The following is a 26,957-nucleotide window of genomic DNA, read 5'->3' as shown; positions in this document are numbered from 1 at the left end:
TAAAGCATATCAATGGGAATGAGGGGGAGGGCAGAGTGGAGACTCAAAATCCTTCAATAGTAAATTGGACAACACGTGTCAGAATGGTCACAAGGAAGAGAAGATCCAGTCAGGGTACAATATAGCACCGATTAAACCCACAACCTTCCTCTGGTTCTTTACTTCTTCCTCCTCCCCCACTATCATGACCCAATTCTATCTTAAAAATCTGGGTAGACCAGAATTTGCATACTGGTACAGTATACACATTGAATCCAGAACAGATAACCCCCTCAGGACCAATAAGGGGTGAAAGCGATACTAGGAGGGTAAAGTTGGGGGGTGAGTAAGGGAAATACCATCACAATGACAGACATCTGGTCCCCAATCCCAGGGGGATGGATAGCAGAAAAGTGGGTGAAATGAGACAGCAGAAATTTAGACATGAAAAAAAGAGAGACAATAATTTACAAACTATCAAAGGGGCATAGGGGAGCAAAAGTGGGGGATGGAGGAGGAAAAAAATGAGGAACTGATGCCACAGGCTCAAGTAGAAAGAAAATGTTTTGAAAAAGATGATGACAAGATATGTACAGATGTGTTTGACACAATGGACATTTGTATAGGTTATGATAAGAGCTGTATGAGCCCTCAATACAATAAAATTAAAATGAAAATATATATCTTATTTATTGGGTCCTTATAAATTAAAATGTATAAAACTTTTTGATAACTATTTAACACTGTATGTGTTCTGTCAGCATTATCATCATAGTTATCTTCATCATTACCACATCACAAACATCGTTCTAGTCTGCCTAGTGTTGGGAAGATAATGAATCCTGTCTAGCCTTAATGAAGCAAGATCATAATTTTAAATGACAGGTTGTCCTTATTCACATGAACTCATTCATGAAACAAATACTTAACTGAAAATTTGCTGGCCAAGTTTCTATGCCCGAGGGATAGTGCGAGCAACAAGATAGATACATTTCTGCTACCGTGGAGCACATGTTCTGTGACGAGACAACAGAAAACAGACAAATACGTAAAATAATAAATGGGTAATATAAACAATAAAATATGTGACACAATAAAATTGGGATATTTTAATTTTAAAGAATTCTGTTTTGATGAAATATATGCAATAACATGTATAATAAAACATTTCATTTTCCCTGTGTTATCAAATGACATTAATTACATTTAATTATTGTATAAAATGATCATTATCTATGTCCAATTGTTTTCATTCCCCTTAGCAAAATCTCCGTATCCCTCAAGAAATACCCATTTGCATTCCCCTTCAACACAATGAAAGTTGGTTTCCAAACATTTGCTTATTCTTGATATTTTTTTTAAATGACCTTGTTCTTTTTTTTTTTTAATTTTAACAATTTATTGGGGCTCATACAATTCTTTTCACAGTTCGTTCATACATATACATACATCAATTGTATAAAGCACATCTGTACAGTCTTTGCCCTGATCATTTTTTCTCTTTTCTTCTTTTAAATTTTATTAGGGACTCATACAACTCTTACCAGAATCCATACATATACATACATCAATTGTATAAAGCACATCCATACATTCCCTGCCCCAATCATTCTCAAGGCATTTGCTCTCCACTTAAGCCCCTTGCATCAGGTCCTCTTTTTTTCCCCCCCTCCCTCGCCATTCCCCCCTCCCTCATATGCCCTTGGTAATTTACACATCGTTATTTTGTCATATCTTGCCCTATCCGGAGTCTCCCTTCCCCCCTTCTCTGCTGTCCCTCTCCCAAGGAAGAGGTCACATGTGGATCCTTATAATCAGTTCCCCCTTTCCAACTCACTCACCCTCCACTCTCCCAGCATCGCCCCTCACACCCTTGGTCCTGAAGGTATCATCCACCCTGGATTCCCTGTACCTCCAACCCTCATATGCACCAGTGTACAGCCTCTGCCCTATCCAGCCCTGCAAGGTAGAATTCGGATCATGGTAGTTGGGGGGAGGAAGCATCCAGGATCTGGGGGAAAGCTGTGTTCTTCATCGATACTACCTCACACCCTAATTAACCCATCTCCTTGATATTTTATATAACTTGTTTATACATATTCTTTTTATTCATGTAATCCATATAGCAAGTCTTTTCATGTTTCATACATATCATAGCACACATCAGGACTTTTTCTTTATGAGTTACAACTCAATGAATGTCTGTATCACATGGTATTTGTCTATTTCTCTGTTGATGGACATATCCGTTTTCCTTGTTTCTATCTTTTGGTTATTGTGGATAACACTGCAGTGGACATTGGTGGACAAGTATTTCTTTGATTTACAAAGATTGTTAGCTCAAAGCAATTTGAATGCTGTAGCTAATTTACTATTTTCCCTTTCTACTATTGTTTCTGTTGTTGGTTTCTGTTCATCTGGCTTTAGCCATCCATCATTACTTGGAACATCACGTTGACTACGTGCCTACCTTTTTGTCCAGATTTTGTTCTGTTATAGTAATGATACTTAATGTGAGTAGGCAGACGCCCGTAGTATTTTCCCTGACTTGCTAAGTATTCATATTAACCACATTAGTTATACTTACATTGTTTTATCTGTATTTGAGTAAACATTGCTTCTCAAAGATCTAGCACAAAACTTATGTAGTGAGGTGATATAATATTAATAACTAACACCCATATACGTTGTTTATACGTGTCATGCAGTGGATTCTTACTCATAGCGACTCTGAGAACAACGCAGACTTGTCCCATTGGGTTTCTTAGGCTGCTTGAATGTTAACTGAAAAATCAGCAGTGTGAACTCACCAGCTGCTTAATGCAGCAAAGAGGCATCAATCTACTTCCGTGAAATTCTTAACATTGGAAACCCTGTGCGGCAGCTCTGCCCCAGCCTGCAGAGTTGCTCTGAATTGGTTTGAATTGACAGCCATGGGCAATACTGATGTGAGCAGAGCGCAGGGCTGTGCTCTATGGAGCAGCCAGTAGGTTTGAACTACTGACCTTTTGATCACTAGCTGAACTCTTAACCATGGAGTTATCGGGGTTCCTAACACATGGTGCTTAGTATTTTTAAGATTCTGTTCAAACAATTTGCATTTGTTAATTAATTTAATCTTGGGAGCAGCCATATGAAATATGCACTCAAGGAATGTGAGATGAGAGGAGCACTGAGATCGTTGTCCCAGGGATACCTGGACAGTAATTGGCAGACACACTGTTTGAGGCCAGCAGTCTGGTGCAGAGTTTGAACTGTTAGCCAGTATTCCAAAGTCTCCAGTCCCACAACAATTCTATTCCGCATGGAGCCAGGGGTGCATTCAGTAGCTATGTCACTCTACATTTATACTTTATTATGCTTATTAATGTCATATCTTCCTTATTAGTTTATAAACTTATAGTGGAACTAATTTTTATTTACTTTGTAGATGGCTCAGTATGATTTTTATTTCACCCAAATTATAGCTTATTATTGTTCTGAGATATTCTTTCCAAGAATTTTCTATTCTGCAACGATCAGTATTGCATCCATAAAACTTTCAGATCTACAAAACAAATAAAGTTCTTCCAAGTGGTATACGTGTTCTTGCTTTTGTTTAAGGCATATTTTAAAATAAATTACAAGAATACACTGTGTTTTATTGGTGTCAGAAAATTTTGGAATCATATCACTAGGTTCAAATTCTTTTATTTTTTAAATATGTTTTCTACAGGGTGCTGCTTTAATTCGAATGCTGGCTAATTTTATGGGCCATTCAGTGTTTCAAAGGGGTTTGCAAGTAAGTAAATTGCTTTGTTTTCTCTTAAAATTTTTCTTATTTTATGCTATGCAGATGTTTTACAGTTTAAGAAATTACTGATATAAGATTACTAAATGGTATGGAAAAGTTTAAGATGTATAAGGTTAGCATCATCTTTCAATATGAGAAATGAAACTTATAAATACCATGTTCTCAATAGCACCAGAATAAGCTTGAAGTATTGTGTGATTGAGAATATGTTTAATTTTCATTTTAAATTAAAATTGTAAGAGCCCAAATAATTGATATAAAATATTTAGAATGCCTACTTCTCTCTTTTTTCTCCACTGATAAGTTTATGTAAGGTAAGAAGTGATAATAACCTTAGGAAAATTATATTGTGAAGAAAAATCTTAATAGTATTTTCAGCTACGTGTATTTTGTGTTTCTGTTGCTCCGCTGTTGATATATATATATATATATATAGATAGATAGAGATTGTTATTTATCTGATGATCATTTAAATTTTTCTTTTTAATTAGAAAATACAGTGCTGTACAAATTAAAGGAAAATAAACAATTTTATCAAAATGTATTTGCAGTAGGAAGTATGAGATTTAGGAGTAAATTTCTTAGAAAAAGAGGCTTCTTAATGGCTTTTAAAGTAAATACAAATACAGAAAAATAAAACTTTTACTCCATTGAAATCTGCTAGAGCAAATCATGTTCCTAGCAGCTGTGATTGATGAATTATTTATGATGCATCCTGCTACTTAGAAGTGTCCTTTAAAGTAAATTGATGTTCACCTGAAATACAATTATGCTAAGACAGAGAGAGCTATCAATCTTATCTGTTCTTAGTAAGCTTTCATTTTAAAATTTTAATAAACTACATCTGAGATCAGGTCATATTTTAGTAGTATAATTCTATGTTTACCCCCCACAATTTTTAAAGGTAAAATACAAAGCAAGAGTTAACTATGTTTTGACAAGGCTAGTTATACGTAGCACAACAAAGCAAAACTATAAATTTCCTGAAGAATAATTTCCCTTAGAAAATATTTTCACAGATTTGTTCCAGCAGTGGTTGGAAGTTACTTTACTCAGCTCCTTCCATTAGGGAAACCTTCAGAATAGCTGAATCCATGGAACCTATTTTGTTGGGGAGAAAGGGTCTGTTCTGATCACATAGTTGGATTTCTCCCTCCTCTCGAGGAGCGCCCTCCAAGAATATCAGAGGAATGTCCTTCTCTACCGCCATTTCTTTGTTTTCCCCATTGATGTTGTAGCATGACAGTTCTTGAAAAAATCTAAACTTGTATAAGAGCAATACAAATTGAATTTGATTTCTTGGTAGCTAGTTGATGTGAAATCATTTTCTGAGTACAGTTTTTGTTCTTTTTCTCATCTGTCTGTATAGATTTGCTCAGCAGATTGAATAATCATAGTTATTTTATTTGGAAAGGATTATTATTTTGCAACCTTTTTTGCTTTATTTTGTCATATTTTCCTTAGTATGCAAAATGTGTACATTTTAAATATATCCTTTTATATTGAAGTATATTTAATAGACTTCAGATCAAGTATATCTGAAAAAACTATTCATCTGATTCTCATTACATTAAACTTGGATATAAAACTTGTTTTAATGTGTTACTTATCCTCTGAAACTTGATTTGGCTTTAATTTTCAAGTAAGGGGCTCTATGTTTGTCCACATTGCATTTTATTTGCATTGTGACATCTCATTGGTCAGATAGATCTGTATCCTTCAGTACTTCACTTTCAGCTTTATTTATACTCATCACTCAATCTGATTTAGTGTATCACCAGCAGTTTGGATTAGTGTACAGTAGATCTCTATGTCGGGGTGATAAATTATCATCTCCTGAGCATGAAGATGTATGGGATACATTTTGAAGATGACCTCCTGAACAGACACTTCATGTCATGATGCTGACGGGTCAGAGTTGATATTAATATGCTTCCTTTCCAAAGGGGCTCAGGGGAGTATTGGTTTGCATGTTGTTGAGACAGCTAAGCCTGGCTGTCAGGGTTTACCTCGGCTGGACAAACGATGAATTCTTTTCATAATAACTATGACTATTTTCTGTTGACAAATAGAATTTTTTCATTTACAAATAGACACTAGATTATGTTAACAGTTATAGGCAATATAAAATTTAAAATTGTATGTTTTTTCCTTTTTTTTTTTTCGTTCCACCTCCCTACTCTTCTGGTCTCACTTGAGCATGCTCAAGCTTGTTCTGCCATCTGTCTGCCTGCCGGTCTATCTGTCTATCTCTTCTATTTATTCTCTGTTGTTTTATTTTTTGTATTTGCAGCTTTGTCTTCATGGTCCACACATGAAAAACATTACAATGATATTTTCTGTTAATTTTCTATATACCTAAATTTTTCTTTTCTGGAAGTTTCGTGTAATATTTGACAGTAAAATTTTGAGAGAAGAAACATTGAATCCTTTTGTTGTTGAGTTAATATACCACTTATAAACAACATACATATATTTAAAGTAGGTTGCTTATATTTTTCCAAATGTGCACTCTCTATATTGTTCTTAAGATTGCATTTCCCAAAATAATAGCAAACATATTTCAGAAAGCATGACACAGTGAAATGAATACAGAGCAAAAATGATAGTCTTATTTATTTAAAAAATATTGGTGGGATTTCTGCAAAACACTAAATCTCCCTTATCCTCTGGTTCCAAAGTTTACAATTCAAAAGTTGAACTAGATAATCTCTAAGAGCCTTTCCATGTTTCATCATCTCTGAATCCAAATTTTATTTAATTTGATTTGCTAGTTAGACAACTTGACTTTCATGTGAAACTAGTGTTCATAACTTGATGTGGAGAAATGTGAATAGATGGGCAAAAATATGCCACTGCTCTTCTTGAAGCTTGATTTAGATTCTGAATATTAACTCCATTTGACTTCTAGGGCATATAATACCTTAATTTTAGTCCATCAGACCAGCATTTATTGTTATGGAGAGTTTTGATAGTGACTTATTTCTTTTTGTCAATATTTGACATATATATTTGTTTGATTTTAGTTACCTAAAATCATTTCATGATTTGCTATGGATAATTTACATTTTCATAGTTAAGACTTTATCTGTCTTAAATTATGTTTTCGAAAAACTAAACAGTGCTTGGTGAATTTTACTGGATATTCTATCTCAATGATATTCCTTTTTAACCTGACAGGACACCTTCTTAAGTACCCATCTTTGAAGGTTTGCTTCAGGAAACCATAGCTGGTATATAATGCAGTAGCAAAGCATTGCAATATCATTCTAATATTTCAAGCACCAAGGGATTTAGCATAGAGAATATGGGTTTTATAAAATAGTTGGGAGGGATAAAAGAGTAAAAATGGGGAAGACTTCATAAAATCAAAACATTCAGGAAACACTATAAAATAACACTCATTTGCTTAGTTGCCAGCCGTACACCTGGAAGCCACCAGCAGTACCTTCTTCTGCACTTGACTAAGGGAAGTGTTTCTTTCTTAGTGCCTTCCCGATAGCTTGTGCCTGCTTCTCACCTGACAGACATTTGCCTTGGAGCCAATTAGCAAGGGATTCTGAGAAATGTGGCACCCAGGCCTCCAGCCTGCACAGTGCTCAACAGGGTATAGAAGGTAGCAAGGGGACAGGTGAGCTGACGACAGACAATTGAACAAACGTAATCGATCCATTTTGTTGTTGTTTTACTTTAGTGATTTTATTATTATTTGTACTATATATGTAGCTTTTTGTATTACGATACAGAGCTTTTTTATTTTCTTTTGTTACTTTAGTGATAGCTCCATTATTTTTGTTCCTTCCCTAATCATTGTATTACTTACTGCAGAAACATGTTCCCATTTCCACCGGGTTTGTAATCTCCAGGCCCCTCTGGGGAGGGACTGGACTGGCTTGGTGGTGTCAGGGTGAATCAGTACTGGTATGATATGTCTGAAATTTCCAACTATCTAATTATGACACTTCTAAAATAAGCGCTGACGAAAAAGACAGGGGAATTGACTATTATAAAAGTTTTCTGTTTTTAATTAACTTAATATTTTATACTTCTGGTTTACGTGATCGAAACTGTTGGCTCTTCAGTCTACTCCCTTCACCCCCCCTCCTACTAGGATATGATAAATATATGGAGAAGAAATTAAGCAGCAGTTTTTCTAAATTACATTTAATTTAAAATCAAATATGCACGGGACAAAAAGCCCATCTGGAAAGAGAGCCAGTATGGCGTCCCAACCTGTATGTCTTCCTCACTGTATGTGTCTGTCCAGTGAGAATTGTTGTTAAAAAAAATTACTGCAGGCTGTGTTCCCAATGGAGACTTAAATAGAGTTAGTGAAAACGCAGTAAAGAATTAGCAATAACTAGAAAGTCTCCTTGCACGTCGGGAACAAGTTATGCATCATATAATGCTACCTTTGAGGCCTCATTTTTGACTGTGTTATGCATATATCAAACAGCTTCCTAGACCAGTCTGTGAAGAGAAACTCGAAGCATCACTTTGGGAGGTCTGTATTCGTTCTCTACCGATCACAACACCCCAAACTCGTGCCGTAACCTCAGTACTACCCTTTCCGCGCGTGGACAAGTTTCCGTGCTCAGTGCTGTTTTCCTTTCTTTCCCCGGGGTAACTGGAAATATAAATGTAATGTAAGTGTGCTCCTCTTTCGTCTCTCTATAAATTCTTGGTGATTGGACATGTCCCTCTGCAATGTCTCTTGCAACTCAAACCTTCAAATCCATTACAAATATTATCAAACAACATCCTTTGGTAATAGTTACATCTCTAATTTGCCAGAGTCTGTGCGGTTTCCATGCACACGCCTTCATCGTTACGCAGAGGAAGCAGTGTATGAGGTTAACGTGGGGGTGGGATGGGGGATGATCAACAAAGCAGGACAAACGAACTGGGATCTACTGCCTTTGTGCCATTCTTTCTTCCTAATTTGAGTCCGTTTAGTTCAGATCCTAGTTCTAGAAGAACTCGCAGGATTACTTTTAAAGTAACCAATTCAGGTGCTGATTCTTTGGACTTTTAAAATTACACGAGTCCTTTTAACTTCATTTATATTTGTTTTAATCTCCCTAATTACATTTTCTCTTGTTTTTCGCCCAGTAATAAAATAGTAAAGCTATAATTATAGGATCCTTAGATAACATTGATTGGCCCAGTAGCTATTACAAAAATAATTAGTATGTAATACTATTGCTTTTTCCTTTCAAACAAAACAATAATGTTTTAATGATTTGGGCCTGGTTGTACCATTCTTCATGTTGTTATGAGTCCACATGAGGGAATTAAAATTGTGAAGAAAGATCATTGTTAAGCTTGATATAAACCCAAGCCCTAAAATCTATGTCAGAAAGTGGGTCACCTTCCTGCTGAACCAGAGAGAGTAATTTAATATCATCTAAAATATGGTTGAATAGAGAAAGATTTCTCTTGATTAGTATTTAACTGCTCTTTTCCATAAGGTAACCTACAACACAGTGTTTGGGTCCAATTATCAAGGTGAAAATTGCTTATGCAAATCAATGTAAGGCAATGAGGTGTGGATAAAAAGCAAAAAGGAAATATCATTATTATTGGTTTGTGCTCATAAAATTCTGATGGCCTGAAGTAATGACAGGCACGATGCTACAGGGAGTATTAGCAGCAAAGCATGCTCAGTAACTTGTGTTCCAGGGAGATGCTGCTGTCTGTTAGCATGTGTATGCAGGACTTTTGTTTGAGACCTGCAGGCTTACAGTTGTGAAAGACTGCTCCCTGCATGTGGGTTTTCACGAAAATGAAAACTCAGATAGTAATAGAAGAACAGACACAGTGTGTCAAAGTTAAGGTCCTTTCTGTGGAGATGGTTTGTGTTTCCGTCCAGATGGTGACTCAGTCACACTTAATCTAAAATGAATGGCCATGGACAGTTTCTGCTCAAATGTCTCTCTGTTTCATTTAAAATACGGCACAGTTTTATATATGTGATAGGGAAAAGAGTTACCGCTTGGTAATCATTGTTTGTGATGATACTTATGATAGTCTTACAAAACCGATTCATCACAACTGGTTCTAGCCATTTGGACTTTACCAAATTAGCATTTATTAACAAGTTAAATTACAAAGGCAAGATTAATGAACATGTAAAAGAGAAAAACATTTGATTTTTATTGAAAGATTGCTTGATGTGAAAATAGTTTCATGTGTAACAAATACTTTTAAAACTTAAATAGCCATGGCTATTTATATCTCTAAATAAAAAGGGATTACTTTTTGTCACTGAATTTGTTTATTGGAAGGCTTACCCACGGAATCCTTACCATGTGCTTCTGAACTGCAAGCTTTCCTGTGACCTCTGCAGCTGTATGGATGGAGCCATGCCTTAAGCATTTCGGTGCTAACTGAAGAGTCCAAAGTTCAAACCTCATAGTTTCTTCTCAGGAGAAAGAAAGGCCGTCTGCCCCTGTAGGGAGTGCAGCCATGAGACTGACCGGGACAGGGCGTCAGTGCCCACCGACGGTCGCTAGGTATTGGAATCCATACAGTAGCAATGCGTTTCTGTGTAAGGATACAATTATTTGTAATCAACCAAAAAGCCTTTACTATTAAAGATGCACCCTTTTCTCTCCTTTTTAAAATTTGGACATTGCTTAAGTAAGACCAAAAAATAATTGATGCATCTGAATTATGGTGAGAACATTTTTGAAAGTTCCACAGGCTCCCAAAAGGACTAAGAAGTCTGTTTTGCAAGAAGTACGCCCAAAGTACTCCTTAGAGATGAGGACTTCAAGCGTTCATCCTAGATCCTTACATACTTTTTACAAACAAACTGACATCATGTTTGGTAAAGTAGAGGGCCGGTGGAAAGAGGAAGGTCCTCAAGGAGATGCACTGACTCAGTGGCTGCAACATTGGGTACAAACCAAGGCGAAATGGTGAGCACGGTCCAGGACAGGGCAGTGTTTCATTGTATGTGAATCGGGTCGCTATTGGTTGGCACTGATTTGATGGCACCTAATAGAAACAACACATTCATTTTATTTATACTTTTATGAAGATTTTAGCCTTGTGTTTTATACACTTAAAATTGCAGCTTTTACTCTCCTTTTCAAAACTTTGTACAAATGCATATGCACTACAGATACTGAACATTAACATTTATATTGAAAATATCCTTCTCCCCTGGGATATCAAATATCTAAAATCATATGAAAGATGACATTTTGTAAGTTGGTGACTTAAAAGAAATCTGTAAATACTGCTCCTGGTCACGTGTTTGAAAACGTACAGTAAGATCGAATGTGTTGAAAGACCTCTTTTCGGTCAATGGCAATCGTGCTTTAGCTCTCCTCTACCTTCTAAGTCTGTCTTGAGAAAGACACAACTTCACCTTGGCTGAACAAAGAGAGTGTGGGTCCTGCAAGCTATGGCCTTCAGACATTCTTTTAACTCAGACCTGAAGCCAAGCCTGAGACCACCTTTCAGCTGGTGTGTGAACAATAACACATGGGTGAAACTAACATGCCCCTCAGAAAAATCAAGTATATACACCTGAACAGATAGTATTTATCTAAAAGCAAAATCAAGCAGAATTGTTTCCAGTAAACTAACAGAAAGGGGGCAAACCATGGCTAATGAAAACAGGAAAACCAAGGCAGGAATGTGTGAAGTGCTGACACCTTGTGAGAATTGTAACCCCGGGCCAGGGAACTCCCCATGCATGCATTGCTGGATTAGAAATGAATTTGCTCTGGAAACTTTCATGTAAATCATAATAAATATTTTAAAGACAAAAAATGGTGGCATCACTTGCTTTCCTCAATATGATTCCATTTGTAAGCAATCTCCAATAGCCACCATCTGTTTGTTGGCTCAAGGCCTCCACCTGTGATTTTTAAAAACATTTAAGAACACTAACCATTTAAATATAAAAATTTACTGTTAATACTTTGTGCTAACAGAACAAAATTATAGTTTTTCTTCCTATACTAAAAGCTATACTTAGTTATTTCTACAGCCCATATTTATGACCCATTAAATATCATTTATTCTATACATTCTTGTTATGTACTTACGGTAAGTAGTGAGTATTTAGTGCATGCTGTATAGAGCAGGTATAGTATACATTTCCATGAATCATAAAATATGATAAAGGATTCAAAGACAAATATATGGTGCTAACTGTGTTAAATGCTACGAGGGAGTGAGAGGAGGTAACTTTATCGGGTATTTAGAAGATCTTTCTTCAGAAAATGGATGATACACAAAGTTCTGAGGGATATAAAAGGGCTGAGGGGAGATCATCAGGAAGAGGAAAGAGCTTGTGCAAAAGGTAAGAAAAATTGAGCATGTCAAAGGAAGCAAGCTAAGGTGCTTGAGAAAAGTTGGAAGGACAAAAGACAAGGTCGGAGAGGTACGGGTAGGAGCCCGTCATGGGGTATCCAAATAGACTTTGCGGAGAAAATTGGATTTTATCCTAAGTATAGTGGGGTGTTCTTAAAGGGTTTTAAACTGGGATGTTCTCTATCTTTCTGCAAATATTGCAGTGGCCTTGAAAGAATCAGCCTACCATTACGGTAACTGGCTAATAAGATTAGAAGGGAATTTAAGTATCTGGTAAAAGAGGATGAAAGGTTGGATATGGCATAATTAGGTATGCAGAGGCAGGGACATATTCAAAATGTATTTTGAAGGTACAATTAGCGGGGACTTGGCGTACATTGGACGAAGAGTGAGGTGTGGGAGCAGAGGGAGAGAACAGAGTCAAGGACGCCTCTGCGGTTTCCTGTTGAGGGCCTGGGACCAACCGGGAAGGACTGTACCGGTTGGGGGTTCCGAGAAGAGGGAGGGCCACCTCAGATCCAAATGGAGCAGCTGCCAAGGCAGGCAGAGTACCAAGTGTGCAGTGTCGCCAGTGCCTGGAGAGAAACACGTTTCAACAACAAGAAAGCGAGCAGCAAGGTTAAATGTAAGATACATGTGGAGTAGGGGAAAAATGGAAACGTATTCTTTTGGAAGACTGCAATTTTATTAGGTTGAGTGGAATGGGTATAAGCGCATACTTTTTAAAAATTGCAAAAGAAGGATATTAGAAAAGTGAAGTAATTTGCTATAAAGGATATAAGGACTCACAGAAAGCTTTTGTTTTATTGACTACTTCAATATGGGAGCCCGTTGTACTAACAAGAAAAGGAATTTGATAGTGCTCAAGAAGAGAAAACTGGCATCTCGGTCCTTGCGGTGGTGAAGGGACTAATTTTTATAGTAGAAAGATGCTTTCAATAAACTTGAAAATCTGGTAGTGGGGAGATGAGGGAGCTCCTTTCTAATTGTGCTTTTTTTCAGTGTTGTTTGAGCAAGGGTCTGTAGTGGAAAGCTGAGGATGAGAGGTGAAATGTGAGCATGTAGGTCTGAGAATAAAGAGGCACACCTACTAACTACTGATTGCCTCTTTGAGCTGGGTGATTATGAACGTATCATAGACTGAATCTGCTTAATTACAGGATTTTCTCCAGTGACGTTCAGCTGCACGAGTGCGGGTTTAGAGAAGAAAAATACTTGAATTCATCTGGAATTGTTTTTTTGCCAAGCTAGTATAATTGAAGAACAGAACTGAAAAGTTGAGGTGGCTATTTGCCAAGAATTGATTAAGATGAACTATGAAATCTAAGGAAAAAGAAGATAGAAAGTATCTCACACACATTAACAATACGAACACAAATAATAAACTAGTATAGTGTGTATGATTTTAGCACTGAAGAAAAGAAATTGCCTCTGAGAATATAAGAAATTTAATGTCCTTATAGAAGTGTCCTTAAGCCCATAAATGTAAAAATGTTCAAGGAAACCTTACCAATCTAGAACATGTGGGGCAGAACCTTCTGGTCTCGATTACATTGCTAGGCAGTCGTAGGTCCTGATGTCATGGAATGTGTAGGTATTGGAGAGAAGTGGAGATAGTGCGTATTTTTAAGTGTTACCTGTACGTCTTTCCAAACCTCTCCTCTTGAGGTCAGTGTCTGTACATAGAGGTATGGCGAGAATGAATGTCGTATGCCCATTTTCTGGGCTAGCTGCTAGCAAACCTGGCATCTCAGTAAATGGCTGCATAACTACATGTGCTAAGCCTTACAACTTCAGGAAATCTCTTAAACTCAGAGGGGAATTAGTTTTTTTCAGGTATAAAGTTTCGACTTCAACTTTTTCCTCCGTGCTTTTTGTGTTTAATTTGTTGTTATTTTAATAGTTTTACTGGGGGCTCTTACAACTCTTATCACAATCCACACATGCATCCATTGTGTCAAGCACATTAGTACATAAGTTACCTTCATCATTTTCAAAACATTATCTTTCTACTTGAGCCCTTGGTAACAGCTCATTTTCCTCCCTCCCTCTCCCACGCGCCCTACCTCATGAACCTTTGATAATTTGTCATTTTTTTTCAGGTCTTACACCAATCTCCTTTCACCTGCTTTTCTGTTTGTTGTCTGTCCCCCTGGGAGAGGGTTATATGTTGACCATTGTGATCGGTTCCCCCTTTCTCCCCCACCTTCCCCTTGCCTTCCTGGTATCACTACTCTCATTATTGGTCCTGAGGGGGTTAGCTGTCCTGATTTCCCTGTGTTGCAAGCTCCTATCTGTACCAGTGTACATGCTCTGGTCTAGCCAGATTTGTAAGGTAGAATTGGGGTCATAATAGTGGGGAGTGGGGGTCACGGAGGAAGCATTAAAGAACTAGAGAAAAAGTATGTGCACACTGACTGGCTCATCTCTTCCTCGTGACCCTTCTGTGAGGGGAAGTCCAATTGTCTACAGACGGGCTTTGGGTCTCAACTCTGCCCTTCCCCTCATTGACATTGATGTGATTTTTTTTTATCCAAGCATATTTCTCCTTTAGGTTAATTCATATAATTTCCTTTCATTGGCCCTCTGGAACATTTTGACTTCTCTTGGAAGTAAAGTTGAACAGAGAGAGGTTCAAACCAGATAGTATTTTTTTGAGCTTGCTCATAAAGTTTCTAATGTATCCTGATCTTTTTTGCATCATGTATATTTTTCTAAAGATTTATACTGTTTTCTGAGCACATGCTTGTAAGGTATACATTAATATTATCAGATGACTGGTAAGGGCCAAATTCCTTACCCAGTTCTTCTGAGTGTGTTGTCATTGAGTTGAATTTGACTCGTAGTGAGTCTTTGTGAAACTGACAAACAAACAAACACCACACTGCTTAGTCCTGAGATAAACTCACAATTGTTATATTTGTGCCACCATATATATTTATCTTACCAAGGATTTCCTTGCTGTGCACATCCAATATTTCTCAATTAAAATGCATTTTCGTTTCCTGTGGTCTCCTGCACTGGGTGCTGAGCAAGAGTAGGGTGGGGGCGGTGATGGTCATAGACGTGACTTAACGTCAGTGCCCTCTTGTTTCCTAGGAAATAGTGCATTTTGCCAGCCAAGACCAAATATGTCTGTTTGGTAAGCTTGTAGTGGTCTAAGTCCTTTACCAGGGCATTCAGCAAAGGCAGTTCCCAAACTTCAGTTTTACCAATAGATACATTTTATGTCTGAGTAATATTTCACTCTCACAGTGAAAGTGAGAAGTAGGGCTATTTTAGTACTCCAGAGCACCCCAACAGACTATTACTTTCACACTATTTCACTTACAGGTGTAGGACCCTGTCAGGTTGTTCTGGAACACAGTACACATCCCAAAATAGAAATAACTGCCTTTCTGCTGGTGTGCCTGCATGTTGGAGTGTGATCTATAATTAATACATAAAATACATATAAAAACAAACCTGGTATAAGAATGTTTCGCTGTCTTTAATTAAAAATCAAATGAATAGACAACTAAAAATCTTCATGGACTTACAGTTTATTTTGAGTGAAAATCGTCTGCCATACTGAGTAGCTTATCATGAAAGTATGAGTTTTAAAAAACTCATTAAGTAGAATGATGAAATTTTTAAACGTGCAAAATTGCATTTTGCTCCTGGAGAAATATCTGGATCCTCCTATAGCCAATCAAACTACTTAGGGAGATAACTTTTGGCATAAACACACATTTAAAAAAACCCACAGAATCAGAATGACATATCAACAATAAAGTACTTTTCAGCGATTGTTCTGCATATTTAAATAGCTTTGTTCTTAAATGGCACCTTGCTGTTTTATGGTGGCTGGAAACCTCCAGATCTTGACAAGTGAGTAAGGGTTCCAAGAGATCAAATGTTCTTCTGGGAAGCTTGACCACAGTTGAATGGTAAATAGGTACAATTAATACCTGTGCCTCTGTTTCCTCCTCTGTTCTTCTCTCTGATAATGAAAATGTGAACTTTACTGCTTTTATTTTGTTTTATGCTTTGTCACTGCTTTGATGCTCATTTTACATAATCTCATAATCTCTAACTAGTCTTCTCATATTACCTAAAATAGCATCTGGTCTATACTCCAGCTTTGTGGTATTTTACTTTGTCATCTGTCACTGTGTGAGTCTCCTTGCTGCTTTCGTTCAAGGTCAGGGATTGTAGAGACATCCTCTGAATGCTGGCACAGGCCAGCATTCCAATATATTTTATCCCACTCTCGGTGACATTGCTGTGACCTGGCAGTTTGTAATCTGTGGTGGTGGTGTTCATGGACCCCTTCAGGTTACCACACTCTCACAGTGCACACACTGGCACAGATTGGAGTCCGGAGCTCGTGGTCCTTCCTCTGCTTATGGACCCCGGCTGTGGAAGCTTTTGTAAAGACAAGAAAGTAGCTTATTATAATTATGCACTGTCGTCGCTGTCGCTTTATGTGCACCTCCGTCTAAGAGCTTCTGCACAGGCTGCATCCCTTTCAGTTTCTGTGTGTGTACAGGTTTGTGTGTGTGGACTTTAACCTTCTGGTCTGCCTCTTTTGAAAACTTTCCCCGATACTTATTATGCGGAGCCCTGGTGGTGGAGGGGTTCTGTGTTGGCTGTGACTCACAGAGTTACAGTCTCAGAGACTCACAGGGGCAGGTCCCCCGTGCTACTGGGTTACTGTGAGGAGTCATCCACTCGTTGACAGTGAGTCCATTTTATAACACACACAAAAGCTGGTGGGTTATTAGGGAAATTTAGCCATATCTTTGTTTTGTTTGTTCAGCTTACGACACCTTTTAGTATTCTATCACTTAGGGTTTGGAGTTGCAAGCCACAGAAGCAAATTCCAGCTGTATTATCCAGAACAAATTTAGTGCAGGGTTCAAAGGTAGCGCATTGGGTCAAAAGAAAGTCTAAATAGCTGGGCTTTGGAAATAGAGTAGTAACTAAAGGGTTCTGTGAAATACAGAGAGGCAGCCAGAGTCGAGCTACAGAACTCTCAGATCCAGTTGCTGACATGGCCCCCACCCAGCTCCTGTCACCAAGACAGGACATACATTTCAATGATCTTCCTTCCCTTCTTTGCTCTACCCACGGGCATCCACAGACCTCGAAGGGAGCATGGGGTTGTCTGAGGACAGGGGGCACGCCCATCCTCTCTTACCAGAGAGAGTGGCAAGTGTGCCTGTAGTATTGTGTCCCTCTCCTTGCTCTCTTATAAAAGTCCGTATTGAATTATTGCCCCCATCGAAAAGTGCTGTTTAAATGTCGGAAAGCCAAACACTGACATATTTTGGTATCAATTGTTCAAGGCACATTTTATCGTGATAGAAAGAAATAATGTATTAAACCTGTTTCAACCTTCCTGCCATACAGTCAGGAAAAAAAAAATCAATGCCTGAATTTATTTATCATTTCTCAAACTAGTCGTGCAAGTAGATGACATCCTCATAGCAGAGTCACTGCGTGCAACATGGGGCCTGGTCTCACTGTAGAAAGCATTGTTTGTGGTGTGCTCATGAGCGAGTCTTCCCTTTTACTTATGAACTGAATTCTGACTTTGTTCAACGTCTCACCTTCACCTACTCTAGGCAGCCATATCCTGCTAAGGACTGGATTCTGCCTTTTGCAAGATCCAAATGGTACTGCTTAGTGCATCAGAAGCATGTTTTAGCTAGGTTGGTTAAATTATATACTAAATAATCCTAATATGTATAATTCATGACATCATAAAATTCTGATAAAGGAGAAATTTGAGGTATTGGCTGCAGGATCTGAAGCAAAGGTCTCTTGAGTCTTTAACATCTGATGGAAGGAACAATTCTGTCTCTGCCGACTGTGATATCTGAATCTTGTGCTTGGGCCTCAGCTGCTAAGAGCCCAAACTGGAGGAAAGATTCCACTAAGGGGGCTCAGTGAAGTGCTCCGGAGGGAGGGGCTGCACCTCTACTGTAATCTTCCTTTTCTTAGAGGACGGGACACGTTTTTATCACTTTGAAAGTCATCCTGGGGAAAAAATAAAGAAAAGTCATCATAGGGTAAATTTTCGTTTTACTTTCAGCTAAACACATCTAAAGTACGTCATGCATCTTTGGTTTTTATTGAATGGTCCCTCTGCAACCTGAGGGATAGACTACTCATGCAGCTAATCTGCTGCCCTAACACACGGAAAGACTCATTAATAAGAGAGTAAGCATTCCATAACTATTTGCATGTAAACCTTGAAAGATAATAGGCCTTTACTTCCTCAGCTCAACATTTTACTTTCCCTCTGACCTTTCTTAGTCCCACTGGCTTTTATATATGAAACGTTATGAACTGTACTACTTGTTAGCCAAAAGTGGAAAACCAAAAATGGTATTATATTCAATCATTCAAAATCTTTTGATATGGAACTGCATATGTATTAATGTAAATTATATATAACAAATAAACACTGAGAAAAATGAGTTTGAGTATTTGAGCGAATCTGGTGTGAATAGTAAGGAGCACTGTTGGTGTGTGAGCTGCTAATCTCAAGGTCAGTTGTTCAAACCCAACAGCCACAGAAGAAAGATGAGCCTGTGCATGCCTGTCCAGATGTGGTTGGGAAAGCCTATACAGAGTTGCTATGAGTCAGAATGAACTCAGTGGCACTGGGTTTGGTTTTCTTGCTTTTATCAGTGTAATAAATCTTTTACTTCATTGCAAATTAGTAATAGAAAAGCATATTGACTAAGGAACCTCAGAAAACACACGCAGATTGAGCATTTATTGCGTACTATATTGGGAACACAGTTTGGTTAAACAGTGATAAGCCAAAACAACCAGGTCCTTACCTTACACAATAGAGCCCTGGTGGTATATTAGATCACTTATTGAACTGCTAAGTGCAAGGTCAATAGTTCAAAAGTACCAGCTGCTCTATATGATTTCTGCTCCTGTAAAGATTTATAACTTTAGACACCCAAAGGGGGCAATTCTACTTTGTGGTATACATCATAATCAATTGGATACCAGTACCATTTTGTTTTTGACCTTATGGCGAGAGGCGCTAGTCCTGCAGTGGGGAAGTGTTCTGTGCTAACCAAAAGCAAAGTAGTTTTAACCAAACATGGCAGATCTCTGTAAAACAAAAGAAGCAAAATTCTAGGAAATGCTACCGAAAGTGTGACTCCCTCCTACAGGACGACCATGCAGTGGAAACAGCTGGATGCCAATGGTTTGGGTGGGATTTACTTAGGGAGTTTTTAGATTATGTGGGCAGTTAAATTAATGAGCAGGCAATTGAAACACAGAGTAATATGTCTTCTGATAGGGTACAAGGTACTTGGCTCAGAATTAGAAAGGAGGCAGAAGTGGGCAAAGATTCTCAGGGAAAATGCATTAAAATTGAGACTTGACTATTAAAGTGAATTTGCACAGTAAAGGAGAAAGGTAAAGTTTGAGTGGAGAACTAGGAAATAGAGAAAATATTGTATTAGGCATCTTCAAATAAAGTAGCTAATCTGAGACTGGGCAACAAGTGCTAAGAGGCTTGAGGAAGTACAGCGGGGCTAGTCCATGAGGGAGCTCAAGGTGTAGTGTTTTCTGAGCACACCGTATTGGCTGGCTAGCACAGTGGTGTGTGGTAGGGTTGAAAGAGAGAAGAAGCAGTGGCAGGCGCTGTGTCCAGGTGAGAAGCTGTAATGTGTAGCGTGGCACCTTAGAGGAAGATTCAGGATATCAGAGCAGTAATGTGACGGGAAGGACAGGAAGGCGTGAAAGATGACTCTTTGGTTCACATTCATCATTGGGGAAAAGCCCTCAAGAAGAGACAGTTTGGGGGAGGAGAGTGAGTTTAGCTTTCTTTGAATATGACCCTTAATTATCTTTGGGGAATCTAGTGGATATTGGGCTGTAGACATATGTATGGGGTTTGGATATGGACCAGGGTCTGTGATTTCAAATTTCCTGATATCTTAAATGATTATATTACCTATCCCAATGTTATGTGAATTAAGTGAAGGAATATAAAGCAATTCAGTGTTAAGAGAGGCAAATGACATTATAGTTTTTTATGTGAAACATTCCTTAATTATTAGTGATGCTACCCTTTGGTTGGTTACGTAATTCAGTTTCCTATTCAGTAGCCTGAGCTTATTAAGAAGATTATTGTAGCTAATATCACCTCGATCACTATTGGTGGTGTAGTATTTACGTGTGGGACTGTGATCCACATGGCTGGCAGTTCAAACCCACCAGCAGGTACATGGGAGGAAGACAGGGCTATCTACTCCCGCAAACAGTTACAGTTCAGAAACCCTCGGAGGGTCACTATGAGTCAGCATTGACTTGATGGCAGAGAGGTTTGGGTTATATAATATTGAACCTTCCTTTTAACTACATTTTAAAGTAGTTCACTTCACTTTTAACTACTATGCAGTTTGCTTTCCCATAGGTAGATATATCAGAATATGCTTTCGGTTAATCCCTTTTTAACTTGTAATCAGTTTATATTGCTAGATAGGTCTCATAAGTATATTCAACTAATCATCTTCATTATTTTCAACTTCTTTCATTTCTGAAATATCTAGTATAGACAGCCCATCACTGTTCTTACAGTGGATGTCAAAGCATTATACTTTATACATTTATATTGTAATGTCATATCTAATGTTGGATTTTCATATATGTGTCTATATTTATTAATAAATTTCTTATCCAATCATTGCCATATTCATTTACTGGTAGGTTAGAATAGAACTTAAAGTCGTTCGATGTAAACATGCACCAACCATTGGAATTGCTTTGGCTCTGTAATTTTTGGTCCAAGACTTTCACAGCTTCAGTCACAGGGACCTACTCAAATTGCATCTTGTTATTTACATTTTTTTCTCAACGACCTTTTGCCCATCACTGTTCCTCCATTCCCACGAAACCTTCCTGGTCTATACTAAGTGCATTATACAATTCATGGAAATAAAAGAATAAATAGATGATATGGTTTTTAATAGGCATGATCCTCACATTTTCTTTGTAATTCTCCAAAGACTAAGAATATATTTCCATATGTATATCGTTGTTGTATAAGAGAAAGGCTGGGATAACTAAAGAATATGTGTTTGGGGAGGAAAGAGTTGAAATCTGAAGAATTCCAATGCCATGAATATTGAAGCTGATGGGATTCCAACAAAAACATACCATTTCTATCCTGAATATCCAGCCTGGCATATGAAGACCCCCTTCTTAATCCTGACTGATTGCCATTTCAGCTTATTAGAAACAAATTGGAGCCTTATACAGAATTGGGAGAGTAAAAAAGACATTGAGCTAATGATCAAAATCAAGCTAAGATCCAACCGATCTCATGGTAGACTGACTGTAGATATTCTGATCCACCCCAAGGGGAAACCTGTATTCCTGCATCGGTCCTTTCCAGATCTATCGGTGTCCCTTTGCTGCCTCTCTTTTATTATCCCAATACCTCTGCATAAACAGAACTCAACAATAATAGTTCTCATTTAAATAGATGTTTCACATACATTTATAAGTTTCAATGTCCATTGTTTTTCAGTGTATTCAAGAGATTCCCCCAAGATACACACACAAACAAATTAAAAGCAAAATTTCTAAAAATTTTAACACCTAATCAGAAAATGATTTAAATCCTAGTCCCAGGGTTCAAATAGAGAGTGCTTCATATAGCTCTCCTACCCAAAGCTAAACTCCAGGTTCAGATTAGTTCTTTGGAGATCTAAATTCGCAGTAAAGTTGTCCAGAGCATCTTGATGAGAAATCTGTCATTGCTAAGTCAGTGTGGATGTTACTTCTCCAGGCGTCTGATTAAGTGGGAGGTGCCATCTGAACATGTGAGTTGCCCACAAAAGCTCAATCTGTCACAGGTGCTACAATTTGTATTTCAGAAAATCTGCTTCTACAACTTTAATTATCTCCAAAGCATCCCACTTTACATAAAGTTCTCAATGGAGTCAGCATTTTTCCCCCAGTTTCAGAACTGGCATGTAAATTAAGCATTTGCCTGTTACCTCCAAGTTCTAGGGCTGAAAGGATCTCAAATGAGACACTTTGCTTAACATCATCTATGTTCTTCTCCTTCTCCCACTTCGACATCGGAAAACTAAGTGCCCAGTCGTCATAACTGAGGACGCATTCACCGCGATGCATCCATGCCTCCCAGAGAGGAGGAAGGCTTAAATTAGAAAGAGAGTGTGTAGGTTTAACTAATAGTTGGGAATTCCTAAATTAAAAAAATATTAGACCAGGATAAAATTTCTTTTTAATAATACTTTTTCATCAAGTCAATGAAAAGCAATGTTTATCTCTGTGATAATAGGCACCTTCGCACTAGAAAGCCTGTGACAACAGTCCTCTTTGGGCAAAGTGATACCTCTTACCTGTTTGACTAACAGAAGGCCATTGGGACTCATTTACACTGGCTACGTAGACAAAAATCAGCCAGTCCCACTTGACCAAATCTTTCTTAGTTAGGCCTTCTGATAAGGGTCACACAAAACCACACATTGCTTTCATTTTATACTCTTCCATGGAATCTGAACTCGAAAGACATCCACCGCAGTAAAGATTTGTTATTGTCAGAGTTGTTCTTATCCCATGAAATATTTTTTTAGATTCCAGTCTAAAATCCTGATGGGCAAGGTTTCCCAAAATATTACACTGGGGAGGTAATTTAATTAAAAAAGCCAAGGTTGACATGATAAATGAAGGGATGTTTTTTGACCCCCCCCAAATCTATAAATGATTCAACTCTCAAAAATAATTTTTAAAGATTAAAGTTATTTGATACTTAATTAGAAAATATGCTATGCTTAAGTTTTTTTGAATAGTTTAAAATTTAATTCTTATAAACCTTTATGAGTATTTCTCTTTGTATCAATATAAGCACAGCAAATAGAATTGTTTATTTGATTTGAGAAATGATTATATTAACTGGTAATTGCTTAGCAGTTAAATTGTAATTCAAATCTTATTTTCTTTGTAGGATTATTTAACCATTCATAAGTATGGCAACGCAGCCAGAAATGATCTCTGGAATGCCTTCTCAGAGGTAAAGTATAGGAAGAAAAAGAACCCAAACCATTGGTAACTTTTATTGACGCTGACAGTATGTTTTCATTTTGAGCTTTTATTTCCTTTGTCGCATATTATTTATAAATGTATAGTAATGAGCTATATAAAATGTAATAAAAATACAATGGGATTTAAATGTACTTAATGTTATTGATGCCTTTCATACTTTAAAAAGATAATAATTATGGAATACAATTTTAATATATTTGGGAAGTGAGTCATGCTAAAGTGAGAAATACTGCAAGTTTTTAAGGAAATATGTTTTCTTGTGTGCATGAAAAATATTTAAATATACCAACTAGACACACTGGGGATATTTAATGATGCTGCATGTATTTACTTTACCAGTAAAATGTATTTTATTCTCCATTATGTAAAAAAAATTAATGCTAATGAAACTTCCATATATATATGCATGAAGCCTAACTTAAGGTGAGAAAATTAATTTTAGTAACACATTATATTAGCTTCACTGATCTTGAAATGTTTCATATTTAGGTAAATATTAAAGGTAAAAGTGAAAATGATTTAATATAATTATATGTATAATTCATGCTTATAAAGCTCATTTATCCAATTTGGGTTCTAAAGGCTTTGAAGAGGAATGGAAAATATGTAAATATACAAGAAGTCATGGATCAGTGGACGCTCCAGAAGGGCTATCCTGTTATCACCATCTTGGGAAATGCAAAAGCCGAAAAGAGGGTAACCATTACCCAGCAACGCTTCATTTATGATATAAGTGCTAAGACCAAAACCTTTGAACATCGAAACAGCAGGTACCACTGACTCTCTTTTAATTTAACATGAATATAGGAACTTTTCTTTTTTCCATTCACCTTTTAATTTTAATATTTTAAGATAATTTTGACAACATAATTCTGAAATATAAGTTAAGACTCTTTTTATTTCTTTATTTCCATATGGTATTTTTGATTCCTTTTACTGCCGATACCTTACATATTTTAACCCCTGATTGATGAGCACACTTATGGTATTTCATTGAAGACTATTTTAAATTATTCTAATCATTTTAAATGTGAGATATGATATTTTACTTTTTGTTATAATATTTTTTAATCATCTTTAAGAAAGTTAAGGTGTGTTGTGAATTGAATGGGATCAATCTAGAAAACCAAATCAAAAGTATTTAGATAATAAATATTATCCTAGTTAACAAAACTCAAAAACTAAATAAATACCTTAAGGTGATCTTAAGTAGAAGTGGCAATATGAAAATATATTCTCTTTCCCTCAAATGTGGTGTTTAAAACTATAGAAAACACACCTGAATTTTGATTTGCTATAAATTTAACATTGGGGAACCCATTTAATTACTTAAAATTCAGAATATAAACATTCTATCCAATTTTTCTAGTTTATTTTTACTACTTTGTTTCAGTAAAGACTGAGTCAATGTAAGAAAGTACACTTCAAATCAGGCAGTTTTTAAATTTATATATAGAATGCCCTGGTAAGGGATTGGAGGGGTGAAGGGAGGGCAAGTATAGAGATCAAAAGTAATAAGTAAATAGAAGTGCTCATATTAGTTTACTCATGCTGTGTCCTATCACCTTGGGAAATTAGGATGCTGGACTTCATCATCCATTATTATGTAGGATTGGTGGGGAATATTTTAAACTTACATGAATGGATAGCATCTCCAAGTTAGCTTGATGTGAATAAAAGTGTTAGGGAGATTCATGAACATTTTCTGGTGGCTGATATTGGAACTCCATTTAAGAAAACATGAAGTCTTCACTGTTGTATTGAGATAAATACTGGTACAGCAGCTATACTATACAATACGATACGATACTATAGTATACGATACGATACTATAGGTGTAGGAAGGAGCTGGGCTCCACAGCAGTTAGAATGGAAAGATTGGCCCTGGGTTCTCACCCAGCCATGCTGCCGGGGACAGACTTGCAGGTCTGCTGCCATACAGATGAAAACCCAATTCTGCGCCATCAGGTTGATGGCGACTCCTAGCCCCCCTAAACACAGGGTTGAACTAGCCTGGGAGTTTCTGAGACTGTGGCTGGGGCTGGGAGTAGGACCCCCTTCTTTCTCCAGCGGAAGAGCTGGAGGCTTCAAACTGCTGACTTTGCAGTTTGTTCTACTCTCGTCAAGATGGGGGCACATGGAGGTTAAAGGCTCAAGTAGAGAGAGGCCTTCACCAGGTATGAGGAGTTGCCTTTTGCAATTAAACTCCTCGAACACGCAGAATAACACTCCTCCCTTCACCCTGTTGGGATCTGCCTGTCACTGCTTCGTCCCCTTCTCTGGGTCCCCACAGCTGTCAAAGGCTGCCCTGATCACCCACCGTCTGGCCCCAGGCGAAACACGCTTCGGCTTGGACCACGAAGTACACAAAAACGACTTGACTGTGGCGAAGCCAGATTGGGGCCATGCCTTTGAGAATGAACAGTCTGACACAGGCCTCCCCGATGCAGAAAAACAGAAAGGACACCCAGATGACAGAACAAATATTGAACAAAAATACTCTGCCAGCCCATAACCTGCATCAGAGGTGTCAGCCAGGAGCCTGGCTCTTCACGGGGGAAAGTCTCTCAGCATGAGTAAGCAGTTTTAGCACAGAGCGCTTAGCTTCTGCTGGCATTATAAAACCACCTGGATGGTTCTGAATCTGAGAAATTGGTATATAAAAATGTTGAGGAAAATTAAAATCCCCTTGGTGGCGTAGTGTTAAAGTGCTCAGCCGCCAGCAAAGATGGCATGTCGAAGCTGCCAGCCACTCCCTGGCAGAAAGGGGGAGCAGTGTGCTCCCATTAAGACAGCAGACCGGGACAACCCTAAGGCAGTTGTACCCCGACCTGTTGGAGGACCATGCGTCAGAATCCATTTAATGGCAAACAGAGCAAAAAAATATATATACATGACATTCTATTATTTAAAATAATTTTCCTAGTAGGACAGAATCCATCTCTAGATGAGAATTTACTATTCCCCACTTAGATTATTGCTTAATTTATATTAATGTTCAGTTAAAGCTTGAAAATCAAGTCTGTGTGCTCCTTGTACAAGCCTTCCGAGGTCTCTAGAAGAGACATTGCTGACGTGCTAAAATAAATGTTTCTCACGGCTCTCGACTTTTCAGCTACTGACTTGGATCGTTCATTGGAGGGGCAACTGGGAACTCACAGACAATATTTGAGATTAAAGGGTTTTATTTAAGGAAGTTTACAGGTTACATACAATCAAGGTGAAAAATACATAGGACATGGTTGTCCTGTCAGGAGAAGTCACCAAGTTCTCTTCCAGGTGATAACAAAGACCCAGCAAGCATGGCACTCCTGTGTAAGGTTCAGCCCAAAGCACTTAGCTCCAGCTCTGTGCATCAGCAAACCCAGTTAAGTAGCCAAAGGCCCCCCACTCTACAGGTCAGCCGTAGGTCCCAAAGCACCCAGCTTTACTGATCATGACTTTCGCTTTGCCATGACTGTTCTGTGGGACAATTATCATTACCTCTTACCTGGAACATTTTAAATGTGTAATGTAATTATTTTTCCATATGTAATAAATGTACATCCTAGCTGTTAAGTAGAGGAAGAATGAATCTTTGCTATTTCTAACAATTGCATATATTTAGTAATGTGTTTAAGTGCATAAAATCCTTGGTAGGACTTTGGTACACAGGAAGTTGTGAATTTTCGTAGTTTGTTTTTCCTTCATTTCATTATAAATTTAATACATTTCACTGTTAACTAATACCACCTGAAGCATGGGGCACCTCCTGGGA

At 37.7% G+C, this 26,957-nt stretch overlaps 1 protein-coding gene across 1 annotated transcript in view; it reads left to right on the top strand.

Annotated features, from left to right (window-relative positions):
- LOC142435972 (thyrotropin-releasing hormone-degrading ectoenzyme-like) overlaps positions 1–26,957 on the top strand; it is a 186,741-nt gene that overhangs the window by 91,661 nt on the left and 68,123 nt on the right. Inside the window, exons 5-7 of the mRNA XM_075539980.1 lie at positions 3,695–3,760; positions 23,103–23,168; positions 23,783–23,970. Of these exons, the coding sequence (XP_075396095.1) occupies positions 3,695–3,760; positions 23,103–23,168; positions 23,783–23,970 (320 nt within the window). The remainder of the gene's footprint in view (positions 1–3,694; positions 3,761–23,102; positions 23,169–23,782; positions 23,971–26,957) is intronic.

The sequence above is a fragment of the Tenrec ecaudatus genome, unplaced genomic scaffold (genome assembly GCF_050624435.1).
Source record: "Tenrec ecaudatus isolate mTenEca1 unplaced genomic scaffold, mTenEca1.hap1 Scaffold_112, whole genome shotgun sequence".
Taxonomy (NCBI): domain Eukaryota; kingdom Metazoa; phylum Chordata; class Mammalia; order Afrosoricida; family Tenrecidae; genus Tenrec; species Tenrec ecaudatus.
The sequence above is the reverse complement of the archived record's forward strand: the minus strand, read 5'-3'. Positions and strand labels throughout refer to the sequence as shown.